The sequence below is a fragment of the Heliconius melpomene genome, chromosome 6 (assembly GCF_056956725.1).
Source record: "Heliconius melpomene rosina isolate 202511_hmr_F chromosome 6, ASM5695672v1, whole genome shotgun sequence".
In the NCBI taxonomy this organism is placed as follows: Eukaryota; Metazoa; Arthropoda; class Insecta; order Lepidoptera; family Nymphalidae; genus Heliconius; species Heliconius melpomene.
In genome coordinates, this window is record NC_140394.1 from 2,195,069 (window position 1) to 2,212,337 (window position 17,269).

Here is a 17,269-nt window from a genome sequence, read left to right on the forward strand (position 1 = left end):
GATTTTCTATAAAATTTGACAAAGAGATTTTTTAAACGACACTAACTTAGCTTCACGCTTCAGAAAGTAGGTTGTCATTAAAATAAACTAAACATTAAATTCATTAAAAGACTAAATATTTTTCTGAATAATTCTGATTGCATGTAGTAAATAAAGTAAATAAGTTAAATATTTTTTTACCTAATTTGAATATTTATTGTAAATAAAAAATTAAGAATATAAGGCTTGAATATTTTGGTTAGTCGTGGTGAAGAGGCACAAACGATTGCGACTCTACACACAATAAAGCGCAGTGTTGAGTTCCGCAAGTCAACACGCAACCCCTCGAAAAATTCTCCATCCAGTGTTTCCGATCCTTCTAATCTATCTACCGAAAAGTTGAGAACGAAGTGTTTTTACTCGTTGGTCCGCCTGCTGTACGGAAAAAACCGTAGATTCGAAAAAAAAAAAAACATCACCTTTTTCATAATAAATTTAATACATTATGTATGTCAATAATCAACATTTAATTTAATACAGTAGCAAAATACTAAAACACATAATAGCACAATATAAATACTAATAATTTTAGTTGTTACGGTTATTTATTACTTCAGTTATAATAACCGTTACAAACGTTTCCTATAGGCTGTAATCAAACTCTATCATAAAGATTATTATTGTGGGGCCCTAAAGCGACTATTAACTTATTCCCAAAACAAAAGCCAAATAAAGTGTTGTTAAAAATTTTTATATCTTTACTATGACATTTTACTATGAGCAGTATAAAAATGAGTCAAACGCGTGTGACTGTAAGTGTGGTGGGTTGTGGGTTCGTTTCCTATGAAATATTATTTTTTTCATTTTTTCGTTGTAGTGTCTGGTGATGACATACATAATAAGCTATGATCAAAATTGTTTCTTCGTATTTACGTACACAGAAAATAAGAAAAACGGGCCAAGAGCGTATCGGAATGTTATTCCTGATTATTTTAAATAGTCACTGAGTAAAATGACTCGTGATATTCGCACGGACATGACGAAATTATAAGATTCCCGTTTTTTTCCATTTATGCAACCCTAAAAATTAAGAAATTTTCTCTAAATTCTTCTTTCCCAAGCACATTTTCCACGATCACATCTGAAACAAAATCGAGAAAACAATCAACTATTTAACCAATTAAGTACATAAACAGCTGCTGGGAACCTACTTTGTTTCATTTCACAGTAAATCTCTCGGGAGATGAATGTGTCACGTTCAGTATTTCACGTGTCCACAGTGTTAGGTTAGCTGCGGCTTGGCTGTTATAATACTAATCTGTACGCATTAGGTTAAATGTTTGAACAGGAAGCTTGGTCACGTTGGGAATGTAGGGTGGCTATAAATTTACGATTTATTGGAATAGCCTGATTGTATTTACAGTTTAAGCTTTGGTTATTTTTTGTTAGTTTCTCAGGAATAATTTGTAACAATAATGTTAAGGTAATTATAATATTTTCCTATGGTAAGTATTGCTTGTGTATATGATAAAAAAACCAATTGTATGTAGTATTAGAATATTAAAATAAAAACGGCCAAAGAGACTCGGTCGGACTCACTCACCGAGAGTGCAACAGTTCGAGGTCAATAGGAAGCACAACTCACAAAAAATGGCAAATTTAACTTTGCGAGCGTATACACTCATTTTGATGAAATGAACTAACTACAAATATAAATTTGTAACTCTTTTATCTTTTATTTGTATTGTAAGCTCCCACTTCGTGCCGAATTTCATAATTATAGGTCCATGGGAAGTATCCTGTAGATTTCGACTTCGAGGCGAATGTCATAAAAATGCAGCAAAAACGATGCAAATATGCTCATATCTTTTGAGGAACAATGTTTTTGGGTCTACATTCAAAAATGCTTCCAGTAAAATTTACTCTGTTTGCGCACGGCAATCTCAGAAACAACGTATTAAATTAGGTTTTCAATTTTATATATTGGCAAACTTTAGCACAAAAATTATTAATTTTTTCATATCGCTAGAGACAAATAAAACACAAAAAATACTTTCGATTCTTTATTAAAATTAATTTGAAACATTCAATTTAATATACAGTTACATTTATAATGAAAAAAAAAAACACTTATTACATAAGTAAGTTGTTGCCAAACGGAATATTTACAAGAATAGTCTGTTAGACAAATGAAAGTGGACGCCTTATACCAAAATGTATCAACTCTTATTTTGTATAATTTTGAGAAAATATTATTATTAGACGCATTTATAAATTAATTCTGGTCTTAGAAACATATTTAACATGTTCTTTTATAGGCCCACGAACATGATGTATTACAAAATAATACTTCTAGGATTATTAATCTTATTAATAACTTATATATGCCTACAATGTAAAAATTGGGGGTGTTTGTATCTTGTATGGTTGATGGTTCTTATGTCGTTTCTTCATCTTATTTAAAGAATAATGTATAAGGAGAAGTTTATTATTTATAATCTACTCTTAATAAATAATAGAAATAGTACATAGGAATATCAATGCAAAACATAATTTGAAAATCAATAATATAAAAAAAATAATAATAACATCGTGGCGCTGCCGAGAGTTCCGCGAGTTCAATTTCATTAATGAATGATTTTCGGATTGGTAGGACGAAGAATCTCATTGAGTATTGATATTTAGGAACAGAGTATCTTAAAAGTTTGTTTTTATAATCACAATGTATCCCGCAAATAACAGCAAAGGGACCCTGGGAACCTAGTGATATAACACTCCGTTTCCATTAAGACTATTTCTTGGTCCACTTTCCGCTGATTTCTTGAGGCATTGACTGACAGAACTCTACGTCGCGGATAGCCTTAGTCCTTAGTAAAGCGATGAATTGAAAATATTAAATATTTCATTCCTCAAAGTGAATATCGAACCCACAATTGTGGTGGTTACAATTGCACGCAAATTCCCCCGCGCCACGACGGCCTTAGGCATCTTTCTGCTGCAATACATAACAATTTAATAATATGATACTATAAATAGAAAATGAACCTACTATAGAAGATATAAGAATTGTAATACGTTTTATGTATATTTTTACATAGATAATTATATTTATATGTATTTCTACATATGTAGTTATGTTTTACGTTGGTCACAGCAAACAAAAATTCAAACAAGCTAACTTACACTAAGCTTACCGTCTAATTGCTCCTCCTTTATAAAGTTGAGATCTAAATTACTATTATATTTACATTGTTTTTTATTTTTTTTTTTCGTGCCTCCGAGCATTTACAAAATATACGTTATAAGGCAACTATGAACATTTACCTTATAGTAGAGCATTTTAAAGATTTCAAATCAGATAGCCAATGCAAGTTTGCCAATTTAATTTTTAATATTAGTTTATATAACCGTTTTGCGGCATGAAACTATTAGAAAATAAGAAAAGAATTTTCCACAATTATTTATTTAATATTGCAGAATTCCATCTTGTATTTTTATGTTTGTGATTTTTCTTTAATAATCTTGTCATTTGTATATTTTTTTATATTTTTGAGTAGAAAAAAAAAATTCATTCCATAATTTGAAAAAACAACACCATTAACAGCCTATTTTAATTACACTCTAAAGGTAACACTAATATAATATGTACACGAAACCAGCATATCTTAAATATCAAATGACGTTGACGCCGAATACTGCAGTATAAAAATTCGATTACCTATTAGCTACAAATAGTTACATACGCTACATATAAACATATAACATATATATATAGTAAAACCTAAAGAAGCTATAATCTAACACCACCTTGAAAAAGAAATTGGATATTGAATTAAATTTGACACAATTTATTCTAAGCTAGAACTTTTAGACTAAAGGTAATAAAAGTAGACCAAAGGTAAAAAAGATAAAATATAAAAGATAAACGCAACGAATCGTTTAATAGTAACAGTAACGTCTCGTATCACAAATAGCCTGAGCATAACCACAAAACCTGTTATTTATAACGCACAAATCCCAATGAAATTAAAAAAATTAATTAAATCGTCGTAATAATCAGAATTCGTAGTTGATAGGGAATTTAGTTTTTTAGGTATTTTATTTCTATTTTTTTATATGTAGTATAGTAGTATTATTCACTAGAACGAAATGAAATTGGAAACAAAGCAATATTTTTTCCATACAAACTTGAAATACCAATAACGAAATTCAAAACGAATTCAGAACTACGAATCCCGATCAAAAAACGACTTACCTCAACCAACCTAACCAACTAAAAGCAGAATAACACAAACAAAAACAAATATAATATTAAAAACAGGTATATTTCGAACTGATCGCGAAGCAGCAAGCGCACTTGCCGCCGCCTCCACGCATTGCGTGTAAACGCGGTGCTCCAGGCACGTGATGGCGCAGAAGTGTTGATGCGCACACGCACCGTCGCAGTTGTCGGACGTGTCGAGTTTCACATTGTACGCTCGTAGGTATCTGAAAGAGGGTTATTATTGGTAGTATAGATATTTTCGGCGTTTAGTTACGATAATCAACGTGCAATGCATCTAGAATTCGACGAGCTTCCGGAAAGTGGGGCACGGATAATATATAAAAAAAATATACTAAAGAGATTTGACATTTCATATTAAATTCAAATATGGAAAAATAACTTACTTATTAAACATGACCGTATCTTGTAGCTTATCAGCCAGATGGTGTAAAGATTCAGCAGATACGTCTCTCAACACGTAATACTGTGTTAAGTTGTACTCCGCCGTCCATTCCGCCCCCGCTACCGCGCCCGCTCCCGCTCCCGCTGCCGCTCGGTTAGCTAGGGCTAGGTCAAGGTAGAATTGTGTGTAGTCTAGTACCTGTTATAAGTAAATAATATTAAAAATTAAGTTCTGTTGTCTATAAAAGAGAGTCAAACTATTTATTTAAAGTATTTTTACGTTTTTACTTTATTTCTTTGTTGGAAGTCGCCACTAACAATTAAAATAAATATGACAAAGCAAAATAATGACTATGCCAGGTTCTTAAGTAATTCAAGCTTGCAATGCAATTATATATATTTTTTTAAACTTCACACTGTAACTATAATATATAACAGGTTCGGCAGAGGAAACCTTATGTTAAGACACTACATTCTCCACTTCACCGTAAACTATCGAGATATTACGTATTAAGTGACGAATCTCAATGTTTCACTCTTGCTACTAGAGTAAGGAAATAAAAATTACTCATTTCTCTGAGTGGGAATCGAAGTAACTACCAGATTAGATTAATTTATTTACTTGACCAACACGAAAAGTAAATAAATATGTTTTAGGGAAAGTATGTATATATTTTACGTGTAATGTGCACATAAAACATACTTAAATATATAGATATATCCATATTCCATATAAGACCCATTCCTCGTACCGACGTAGCTCTTTGATTTGTTATCGATTCGCCGTACACCGACCACTTTATTTTATTATGGGCTCGACGCAAAGCTATTTTGATGGAATATCTTTTGATGGTGTATCTATTCGCAATCTAATAAAGCATTGCTATTTCGAAAATAACTTATATATATAGAAATGAAATAATATAATATTACTATAGTTTCAGTCTCATAGTTGTGATGTTATTTTAAAAGAATTTCTTATTTTATTAGTTATCATTTTTTTATAGAGCTTAGCAATATGCCATTCTCTCCTTCAAAACATTTACATTAATATTATTATTTTGGATAGAAAAAAGTACATTACCTTGCCAGTATCTGAATCGAACTTGTATAACCGTAGTCCTGGATTCGATGACCCTGAAGAACCGTGGTACGGACTCACGGACGGCGCTAAAAATGCCCACGAAACTGGTTGATCTAAGAAAAAAGTGGTTTTAATTAATTATAATATGAATTACAGTAATGAGTACAGACGTGATAGGTTGTGGGATCGATTCCCACTCGAGGAAATTAAGTTGAACCATTTGTTAAACCATTCGTACAAAGTTGCAAGCGACAACTAGTATAATAATTTAACTATACTTAACAAAAGGTACAATCGCCGTCAATCAAACAAACATGGTACTACAGCCACAACCGTTATTTAAAATGCGATATTTCTAAAGTTCTCCACTTATCATCAAACGATATCGATTTAAATGTTTCTGTAAAATTGTAGGCTGTGTTGAACATGCGACTTTTGGTTCACGGCATCATTAAAATGGTACGAAAAAAGTTAGTTCGTGTTTAAACACACGCAATTATTAGCTTCGAACATTTCAGCGTCGCAAAGTAGCGTGAAAAACGAAAAATATTAACTCAATGGCTATTTATTATATATTTTAACTTTTGTTTTTACTTTGACTTTGGTAGTAGAATTCTGAAATATTTTTCCAAAGAAATTTTACGTTTATGTTTTTAGTAGGTCGTTATAATCACAATAATATTTCGTTAATTATGCCGTAAAAACTCGAGTAGCTTTTTTTAATTTCAGCATAAGCTTAATTTGAGGCCAGTCGTGGCAAAGAGGAACTAGCGTGTGACTGTAAATGTGACAGGTTGTGAGTTCGATCTCACTCGAAGAAATGAAATATTTAATATTTTTAATTCTTCGCTCTGGTGTCGGGGCAAAGCGCGGCTTTGAGTTCTGCCACTCGGCGGGAATTCGGTACAAAGTGGAGAACCGAGTATCTGAACACAAGCTTCCCTACCAACCCTGCAGAATACTGGATACAGGGTAAAGCTATAACAAAATTTTCAATTTAACAGCCTAAAATAAAATCGGTTCACATATTCCATGATAAAACTATCAACTTTATCAATATTTCGGGGGATGACAAAGGAAACCCCGAAATTGAACAGCTTTAAGCCCTACAGCACAATACAGCCACGCAGTGAGGCGCTAATCCGATCGTGCCGCCGCATCACCCGCAGGTATTCGGGATATAGGTGTGTGCTAAATACTCTCTCTGTCTTGAATTTTAAGTGGACTGATCGATGTACGGTTCATAGCTGTATCGTTTCATATGAAATCAACAATGTCATCGTGGTGTTGGGACAAGGTTATCAGGCTTGGTTAAACAACACTTTTCGCTCCAAGTTAACATTTCCGTTTTCCACTTTCTGCCAAATCCTTGTTGAGTGGCAGATCTTAACACCATTCTTTGTCTCGCTACCAGAGCAAGGAAGTAAAAATATCAATAATTATTAAATTATAAAATTTACTCTTACTAAAAAAAATTACAAATAGACAAACAACATAAAAAACATCCAGAATACAAAAAAAATAATCAAAATAAAGAATTCTTAAAATACATACCATCATCGTATATAACCCTGAAGGTATCAACATGTAGATGCCCAAAGAATTGTCCAGCGATGATCCGCGCGTGACGACGAACCAGGCCCAAATATTTGTTATTGGCATCGACTGTGTACCCGGAGTCGGAGCCTGGGGCCGCATGACCTACTATATATACCTGATGAGATACAATTAGTGTTAGTTTTGATATTATATGAAACTAGTGGTTTTTATTTCATGTCGTATCCCCCATGTAGAAGAGAAGAGGGAGAACCTGGGGAACCTGTCTTATTCTATTAAGACATTTAATTTTCCTGCACTCCGCCGAATTCTGGAGGCATTGCGTGATGATTGGAATTTAACGCTGCGCATAAAATGTATGTTTTTTGGTAATTAATATTTCTAACCTATATCTTAAATCTTATGTACAACATAATAAATATATTATCTATATATATAAAAGGACTTGTCCTCACTGACTGAGGTAAGACGCACGCACAGCCGTGACTGCTGATGGTAGAAACATGAAATTTGGGCAGATGTTTACTTTCGTAATCTGGACATCCACTAAGAAGGGATTTTGAAAAATTTTAACCCTAAAGGTGTGATATAGGGGTTGAAAATTTGTATGGAAAAAAAATTAAATCGGCACCGATTTTTATAAAATTTGAAATTTAGATTTTTAAAAGTATTTAATTGAACACGTATTTCATCGTTTTCTAGAATTCTTCCCCTAAGGGTACAAATAAGGGGTTGAAAGTTTGTATGGAAAAATCTTTAAAACGCCACCGATTATTATAAAATTTTTAATTTAGACTCTCAAAAATATTTAATTGAACATGTGTTTCATGGTTTTCTAGAATTCACCCCCTAAGGGTGCAAATAAGGGGTTGAAAGTTTGTATGGAAAAATCTTTAAATCGCCACCGATTTTTATAAAATTTGAAATTTAGACTCTTAAAAATATTTCATTGAACACATGTTTCGTGGTTTATTAGAATTCGCCCCTAATTACGCAAGGGAAGCTGCGCGCGTCCGCTAGTCTATATATATAAAAGAACTTGTCCTCACTGACTGAGGTAAGACGCACGCACAGCCATAACCGCTGTGCGTAGAAACGTGAAATTTGGACAGGTATTTACTTTTGTAATTATAAAATTTGAAATTCTGACTCTTAAAAATTTTTAATTGAATACGTGTTTCATGGTTTTTTAGAGTTCACCCCCTAAGGGTGCAAATAAGGGGATGAAAGTTTGTATGAAAAAATCTTTAAATTGACATCGATTTTTATAAAATTTTACATTCAGACTCTTAAAAATATTTAATTGAATACGTGTTTCATAGTTTATTAGAATTCATGTCTAAGGGTGCAAATAAGGGGTTGAAAGTTTATATGGAAAAATTCTTAAATCGTCACTGATTTTTATAAAATTTGAAATTTAGACTCTTAAAAATATTTAATTGAATATGTGTTTCATGGTTTTCTAGAATTCACCCCCTAAGGATGTAAATAAGGGGTTGAAAGTTTGTATGGAAAAATCTTCAAATCGCCACCAATTTTTATAAAATTGGAAATTTAGATTTAAAAATATTTCATTGAACACATGTTTCATGGTTTATTAGAATTCACCCCTAAATAAGCTAGCGAAGCTGCGCGCGTCCGCTAGTATACTATATATTTTCTTAAAAGTCACACAACCTCGCTATGCAATGGTAACGCATACGTATTACTCTAAAAGATTCGGAAAACAAACGACTCATAATATGTTCGATTTATTTTGAACAAACAACGTCCTTGAAGTGTTTTTTGTTGAAATTTCCCCAAATCCCAGGCTTCGTGAGGCGACAAAATCAAGCATAAATTGATTTCGCAAACCCTTTCAAGGAAAAACGTATGTTGGGAACACTTCCTCTTATTAATATATCGGAAATTACGTTACTGTGCTACTTTGTAAGGTTTTTTTACAATATAATATGCTTTCATCTTTTCATTTCCATTTTTTTATTAATTAACCGTAAAACGTTGTGAGTGTAGAAATATTCCATAATACTATTTAGGAAAACCTTTAAAAATTTTAATTTTAATGCGTTTTCTAAAAAAATATTTTTCTTCTCTAATGTACACTTAAAAAGTTTAAAAATATTCGATAATTATTATATCATTCTTTTAATTGAAAAAAGAATATAATTAGCAAACTAAATTATCTCGACAATATTTTAGACTTTATAAACCAAAAGTCCCATTCACACCATACTATATCACAATGGACGTCCTCAAAATCCATATAAAATTTTAAAAAATGTTTTTTTCATCACCTATATTTGTTCGTGGCAATATTTGCCGGGAAACAGGCGCACAGCGACTGCTTACATTAAATATGAATACTCTACATGTGCCAAATTTTTCCAACGCCAACGCTCAGCTTTAGGACGGCGATTGATCGACAGTATGTAAATAACGAATAATATATCATACTGTATAAGTTATAGGATATGAAGAAATCCATTATGGATTGAAATATATATTTGAGTTTCATGGTGTCAGAGAGTTGTGGGTTCGATCCCCACTCGAGGAGTTGAAATATTTATTTTAATTTATATTTATATTTCTATTTCCTCGCTCTGGTGTTAAGGCTAGCGCGGCATTAAGTTCCACCACTCAACACTCAGTGCCCCCAGAATTCCTTAATGGGGACAGAATGACCTAACATTAGGTTCCAAAGTTCTGCCTACCCTGCTATGTGGGGGATACAACGCGAACCTAAAAGAAGAATTAAGAAACAACTTAAGAGCATATAATGCGAAGTAAAGAACGCATAAAGCCTATTTACATAAATTCAGTTAGGTTACGTTTGTCACGTTGATATATTACCGCGGTTCGTAATGACTCATAATTGTGAATGCGGAAACATTCCTGAACGCACCTCGCCTACAAGGCTCGCAAGGATTACGTCTCAAATTATATTTAAACAGTTTCCTTGTGAAATTGTTTGAAATAAAGCTTTAAGTTTCCACTAAACTTAGGTTACTTTAGTAATTTTCCTTTGGTACAAATGTTCATATATGTATTAAATTTAAATGAATGAGAATGTTGAGTTTTGCTGTAATTTTAACTTTGTTATTAGAAAGACAAAGTGTATATTTAAATGGCAAATAAATAAAATAATCGCTGTATCGTAGTTGGGGATTGTCAGACTGATTGTTGACATGAAAGTTCAAAAAAAAATTCAAGACAAAATTCGGTGTTGAATTCCATCATCCAACACGGAATGTCTCCAAAAATAACAGACATTAAGACACATGAAGTAATATTTTCTAGATTTTCCTTTCAAATAAAATTCAATCACTTAGTAATCAAAAAATCAACATTAAAATAAAAAAAAAACAAAATTTATAAAGGCACCCTAAATACTAGTTGTTAGGGGTCGGTATCATAACTACCCGCCGCCGGAATCACACGGGGAAGTCCGGCGCTGCTTTCATAAATTACAAGATTAGAAACTCATTCACGTAATAACTACTGAAATTATATGAAATTGTTGATATTTTCCGAATTATATTTGAATTTGATTTGGACTCGTATAATTTATACCTCATGTTGGCTTGAAAGCAGTTGAAAGATTTGTTTTATATTGAAATTAAAAAATATAAATATAATGAGGATGTGTTCTCTGAAGTACTACAAAAATTAAAAGTTATTATTGTGTTAACTCACTTATTATTATTTTTTTATTTAAATAGTTAAGTTCAAAATTAATAATATCAATATCATAAAAATTCTTCCATATATCCCCCTAAACGGCTTCGAACCCACAACCCCCATGTCTCAGTCAGAAAATAGCATCAATATAAATCATCGCAAGGCAAATACTCCAAGTATTTCATATCATTAGAAACTAATCCATTATAGCCACAATACCTCCTTTTACTTCCCAGTGAACTGGTTAATTTCATACAAATGAAATAACAATATGTGATCCAGAGACAATGCGAAATTGCATCATTAAAATAGAAACAAAAGGCTAACTTTTAATTGCATTGGAATTTCACATAATAAATACATTCAGTTTTTTTTTATTATACGATTCATTATTTGTACTGGAGTTAAAAATAGGTTGATCTTATTAAGCATTCATTCTCAATTACTTATTTATTTATTTATTTATATAAATTATAGTAGTGTGATTATTTTTCAAGTGCTTTTTAAAAATCTTCAAATATATTCGTTTATATAATAGTTCTTTAGAAAAATATTAATTAATTTTAACTGTAATTGTGACGCTTATGGGTTCGATTGTCACTCGGAAGTTATTATGTATATTTTCATTTCCTCACTCGCATAGGCGGCACACACGGCGTTAAGTTCTGCCACTAGACACTTGGGCGGAAACGGCCGCTATTCTAAATATACGGACAGCACACACTCCGCTACTTCACATGAGAGAAAGCATCGAACTCGATATAACAAGCGTTTTTTTTTGTCCATTTAATGAAGAAATTTAACAATATACTAATATGTACTGTAGTCCACAATATGTGTCGTCCTACACTTTTTTCCATTATAAGAAATTCATTCTTATCAGATAGTGCCATTACATTATGAATTACGAAACATCATATTATATTTATTTAATCATTTGTAAGAGTCTTTCAGTGCATCATATTTTCGCACATAGCAGGGTACGCAGAGGTAACCTGCAAACATAGTGTTAAGACATTCCGCTCCGATTAGGACACTTACGTTCCCCACTTTCCACGGAATAACTAGCTATCTTACAATTTATTTACTACGTATAAAAAAACTCCAAATCTACCCATTCCACTCCAGACAGGCGAATAATAAAGCAATTAGCACTCACCATTTCGCTATTAGCCGTGGCTTTCTCCAGCACGCCGTCTAACCAATCCCACTGACGTTTCGCGTGCGCGTTCTTAGCCTCGCTGACGGTGAAGAGGTTCGTGTTGAGGGCCACGATCCTTAATTTGCTATGTGATTGCTCTATCGTGTAATAACCACCTGGATGGAAAAATTAAGTATGGTTACTTAGTACGTATATGAGATATAGCGGGGTAGAGTTCCGCCACTCAACAATGCCTCCAGAATTAAACGGAAAGTGAGGGAACGCGACCATACTGGGTTCAATTCATCATAAAAAGCATCTGGAAAATTATACGGAAAGTGAAGAACGGGGTGCCTTAACTTGTTTCTCTTTGTATACCCTTCTTTATGCGGAATACAGTGCAGCTGTAATACTTACAGCTAGCTAAACTTTTTTTAGCCTTATGCTATATCGCACATATAGCAGTATAAGCAAAGGAAAACCTAGTGTCAAGATTCTCTATTCTGCATTAAGATAGTTCCGTTTCCTCATAAGAATCGTACTCAAAATTTCGAAAATCCAACCGACAACCCTTGCGTCTACAGGCGCAGTATGCTTTGCGCTATAACGACCCTCATAATTGATAATCGGTTCAAAGTCTAAAAATTTCAAGAAAACATGATATAGCACTTGCACATACAAATAATGGTACATATAAATATATTATGTACATTACTCCACTTCCAGCTTCTCCGCATTTAATGGCATTAGGTGTTGAGTGGTGATATCCAACACCGCAAAATGTCAGATGTCAGAATCATTTAAGGTGAAGAATTTGTTGAAATTATTTTAAAAGATATGAAAACGAACATAATATTTTCTCCAAGGTAAAATATCTTGTGATATTTTATACTGAAGAAATGGTATTTAATAAAAGACGGAAGCATAGTTTATGAAAATATTTTATTTCATTATTTCCCCAGAAGTCAAACAGTAGACAAAAAAACACTACAAGTTTCAAGAAATGAAATTCCAACTAACGCAGAGTTGAGTTCCGCCAAATTAAGTGGAAATATCTCTAAAATTTATCGGAAAGTGGTGGCAAAGTGTCTTATATTGGAAATGCCCTATTTCGCAGCTCAGCAAAAACAAAAACAATACAAAAAACTAGAACAAAAAAAAACAAAGAAAAAACAAACAAAACTAAAAAAACCGTCACGAACTGCTGATACTAAAATCGAATTTAACGAAACTTGGCTGCAGAAAAACTTTATCTTCATCCGATTAGCAAAAACTGAGGATAGCAGAGGATAGGGCGTCAAAGTGGAATGGGCGCCAGTGCATCGTACAGTGCTATTCAATTTACTAAGGTTTTTCTAGCTTTTCCTTTGAGGGGAGTATCGACGGGATTTGTGCTGACACTGTTTGTATCTCGGTAGGTATTTTAAAACAGATTTGCCAATTTTCATTTAGTGAATTGTTGTATTTGTTTTTTGCTCTTATTTGATTTTTTAATATTATTAGTCAGTGTAGCGTGATATGACTATCTTATAAATTTTTAAGCTGATATTTCACACAAAATATTAAAAGTTAGGCACTAAGGCATTGCGTGTTGAATAGTGGAACTCAACGCCGCGATTTGCCTCGTTACCAGAGCGAGGAAATGAAAATATTAAATATTTCAATTACTCAAGTGGAAACCAAACCCAAAACCAGTCGCTTTTACGGTGGCACGACCAACCTCAAGTAAATATTAAAGAATAAGTCAAATAATATTTATAACTCAAATCGCCTTAATAAAATATAGTTTCCTATATATAGTTTCCAAAGTTCATAATTTAAAAAAAATGCATACAACAAATTATTTCAAAATAACACTCGTATTAAGTGCTTGTTACACTGCCTCCCTTCACTCCTTTAGTAATCTATTTCGACTTTTCAATTATAACGGAGTGCCTTGTTTACTCCACCAATTAATATTCACTCTTTTAAGAAATATTAAAAGGGGGAGCTTCCTAATTTACTTATAATCAAATTACTTTAGGAAATTTCCATAGTATGTTTTTTTAAAGTAATATATTTTTTCCTTTTTTTAATATTTTTTTCTGGGTTTCGTACTTCCAAAGGAAAAACGAAACACTTGTAGGATCACTTTATTGTAAGTCTGTTACTCTATCAAGACCATTTCTTGATTTCTCATGGTCTACGATGCTTTGCATCTCAGAAAATAATAATCAAACAACAAAGTCAACACAATCAAAATATACATAAAGATAAATAAAGAAATAGGAATTGAACCCATAGATACCGCTTTTACCACTATCTACCACTGCGCCAAGATGGCTTTAAGTTTTCTGTTTTTAAAAATATCGTACAAAAAAACAACCAAATCAAAAAAATTAGAAGTAATAAAATAATATAAAGACATCTCATTCTTTATTATCATTATCATTGCCGAGGTGTGGTGCTTAACTCCTTAATATATTATTTTAAGATGGGATCTCTTTATAAAAACACATATTATTATAATAAAACACACAACCTACCATTTTTTAAAGTCTGCAACGCTTCCATGGGCAGCCAGTGGCTCCACAGGTTTGTCAACGTCTCGGAAGGCGCGGGGTCCGTATGGCCGAGGACTGGGAACACGAAGTGCGAACTGAACGTCATGCGGAGTAGCTCTGTTACGTTCCTGATCGCCTGGTACCTGTTGTCCTCGTTGCTGGAGTATTGTGTGGCTACTATGTCCCTATAGGAAGAATATAAATTGTATATGTATATTTAATTTTTGCTTCAAGCTGCAACCCTTATATAGCAAGGTAGGTAGAGAGAGCCTAGTGTTTAGACACTTCGTTTTTCTTCGCTTCACTCTTATGATCGAATTCTCGAGGCAGTCTGTGTTGAGTGGCGGAAGTCAATACCACCCTTTGGCTCGTTACCAGAAGGAATCGAACCCACACATATATTTAAATGATTTTAAATAATATCGCAATGAAAAAAAAGGAGCCAAATCTGACTGGGATCTGATTGCACCAGCTATAATAAATCAAGATTCTGTAAAAGGTTTGACCTATATTTGGCAGGACAAAGACAACTTTTTCCACATTGATTATTGATAAGTATAATGAAACTACTTTTTAACAAAAATACACCGACTTCAAACAATATACTAAGAAGTGAAAAATAAATATAGTTAACATAAAATAAAACGTACTTTGGTTTTGTTAAATAATTAAAGAAAATGTTTTATAATTTTGAAGTCGGTGTCAAGCTTATGCTACAATATCTAATTAATAAGCCTATTTGTTTTACTTACCCAGTCCAAAGTACAAATTCAACGTTTTCTGAATGACGCGTGCGCATATATCTTAACGCAGACTGTATTAGTTCCAAGGAACTGTCACACGAATAGTCCCCCAAGCGGCCCAACGCTCGGTGGTGACCTGAACTTCCACGCTCGTCTGCTCTTCGACAATCTACAAAAAATATTATATAAATATAAATGTGCATAATATTTTAATTTTTAGTATGTAAGTATGTATAATATGCTGATAAAGTTATACGTCGATAAATATTAGTACCCAGATTTATGGGAATCAAACCCCAGAACCCGATCTTAATAAAATAAAGAATAGATATTTTTATTTTTACAATTTTATACCTACGTCTTCTAGTATCGCCTTGAGCTGTGTAAAGTGGATCGTAGTGGAAGTCTGTGATATGCCAGAAATAACCTGAAACAAGGAATTTCTATATTAATAAAATTTAATTATAACAGAAGAATACTTCAATAAGTTGACTTGACATTTGCTATTCATATGACTGCAATCTGAATGACTGCAATCGCTATGAATGTGAATTAAAAATTCTTTCACAGATATTTTAATTTATAACTGACACACGTATTTCTTCTCTCTAGTTTGACATGCCTAGATCCTAGAACTGATAAAACTGACATTTATAACTTGACAATTTAAAATTGCTATGGTGTAATTTAAAGAATATTTTAGTTTTAATAAGTTAAGAACTAATAAGCTAAGTGAGTGAATTTGTTCTTTTTGTAATGCAAAATACATAAGATACGTAAATATAAAAAATACAAATATAAATTCCCACATAAATAAGAACGTTGTCCAGAATCGAGGGTATGAATTATTTTCATTTACTCGCGCTAACAATACTAAACTCGGTGTTAAGTTGCGGTACTCTCCTCACACAATATCTCGAAAATTGGGCGAAAAGTAGAGAACAGAGTGTCTTAACATTAGATTCCCTCGGCATACCCTGCTTTATACGGAACACAGCACGAGAAAAGAAAAAAAAACAGCAACGATAAAAACCAACAACAACTTTACACTAACATATCATTCCGCAGTAAGGTCAGCATAAACAACTTTCACAGCAAAAACAAAAAAAATATTCTTTACTCTGGGCAATAAGAGAAAAAAAGTAGGTATCACTGCAGATATCTTTTAAATGCTAAATAAAAATAGCTCGCGACCCCAATGGGAGTGGGTACACAAGTAAAAATGGGGACTCGAAACACTCGGCACAGTAGGTCGGGCCACTTAGCATTCTTGACATAGAATTAGCTGGCACATTACTTCACAATACAAAGTTGGGAGCCGCGGGTTAGATATTGGACTTTGTTTTTTTTTGCAGTTTAAGTGGTGTTCGTGTATTATATTGCAAGCCAGATAGGAAGTGGTTTACTATTAAATTTATATTTATTTAGTGGACATTCTTGGAGGCCAGTGCGACTGTTAATGCAACAGCTTGTGGGTTCGATTTCCACTCGAGGAAGTGAAATATTTAATATTTTCATTTCTCAGCTCTGGTAACGAAGCAGAGCACAGCGTTGATGCTACCAGAATTCGGCGTAAAAAAATGGGAACGCAAGTGTCGTAATAATTGGAACGGAGTAAGTATCGTAACACTCCCAAGTTGCATGGGTTCCCGTGTTTCCTCTGCCTACCCTGGTATGTGTGGCCACATTTGGGACATTTTGATGAAACCCATAAGGGAATAGCACATTTACCTACGCGGGAGAGCCATGAATATGTGTAACTCCTATTTATTTCCATTTGCTTACACAAGAGAAGCGGCAGGGAAAGCTACACTAACCACTTATTTTTGCAAATTCTTACTTTTAGGTGTTTAGTTATTTTTCAACGAAATAAATGTT

The 17,269-nt window shown here is 33.0% G+C and overlaps 1 protein-coding gene across 2 annotated transcripts in view; it reads right to left on the minus strand.

Annotated features, from left to right (window-relative positions):
- Positions 1 to 2,029: 2,029 nt before the first annotated feature.
- Positions 2,030 to 17,269, minus strand: part of LOC146538047 (cyclic GMP-AMP phosphodiesterase SMPDL3A-like) — a 64,338-nt gene continuing 49,098 nt past the window's right edge. For both annotated transcript variants that reach the window (XM_085186871.1, XM_085186870.1), the window contains exons 3-10: positions 15,750 to 15,818; positions 15,401 to 15,560; positions 14,631 to 14,833; positions 12,124 to 12,281; positions 7,284 to 7,443; positions 5,730 to 5,842; positions 4,648 to 4,844; positions 2,030 to 4,467 (exon numbers count right to left, since the gene is read on the minus strand). In XM_085186871.1, coding sequence (XP_085042997.1) covers positions 4,245 to 4,467; positions 4,648 to 4,844; positions 5,730 to 5,842; positions 7,284 to 7,443; positions 12,124 to 12,281; positions 14,631 to 14,833; positions 15,401 to 15,560; positions 15,750 to 15,818 — 1,283 coding nt within the window. In that variant the 3' untranslated portion in view covers positions 2,030 to 4,244. The remainder of the gene's footprint in view (positions 4,468 to 4,647; positions 4,845 to 5,729; positions 5,843 to 7,283; positions 7,444 to 12,123; positions 12,282 to 14,630; positions 14,834 to 15,400; positions 15,561 to 15,749; positions 15,819 to 17,269) is intronic.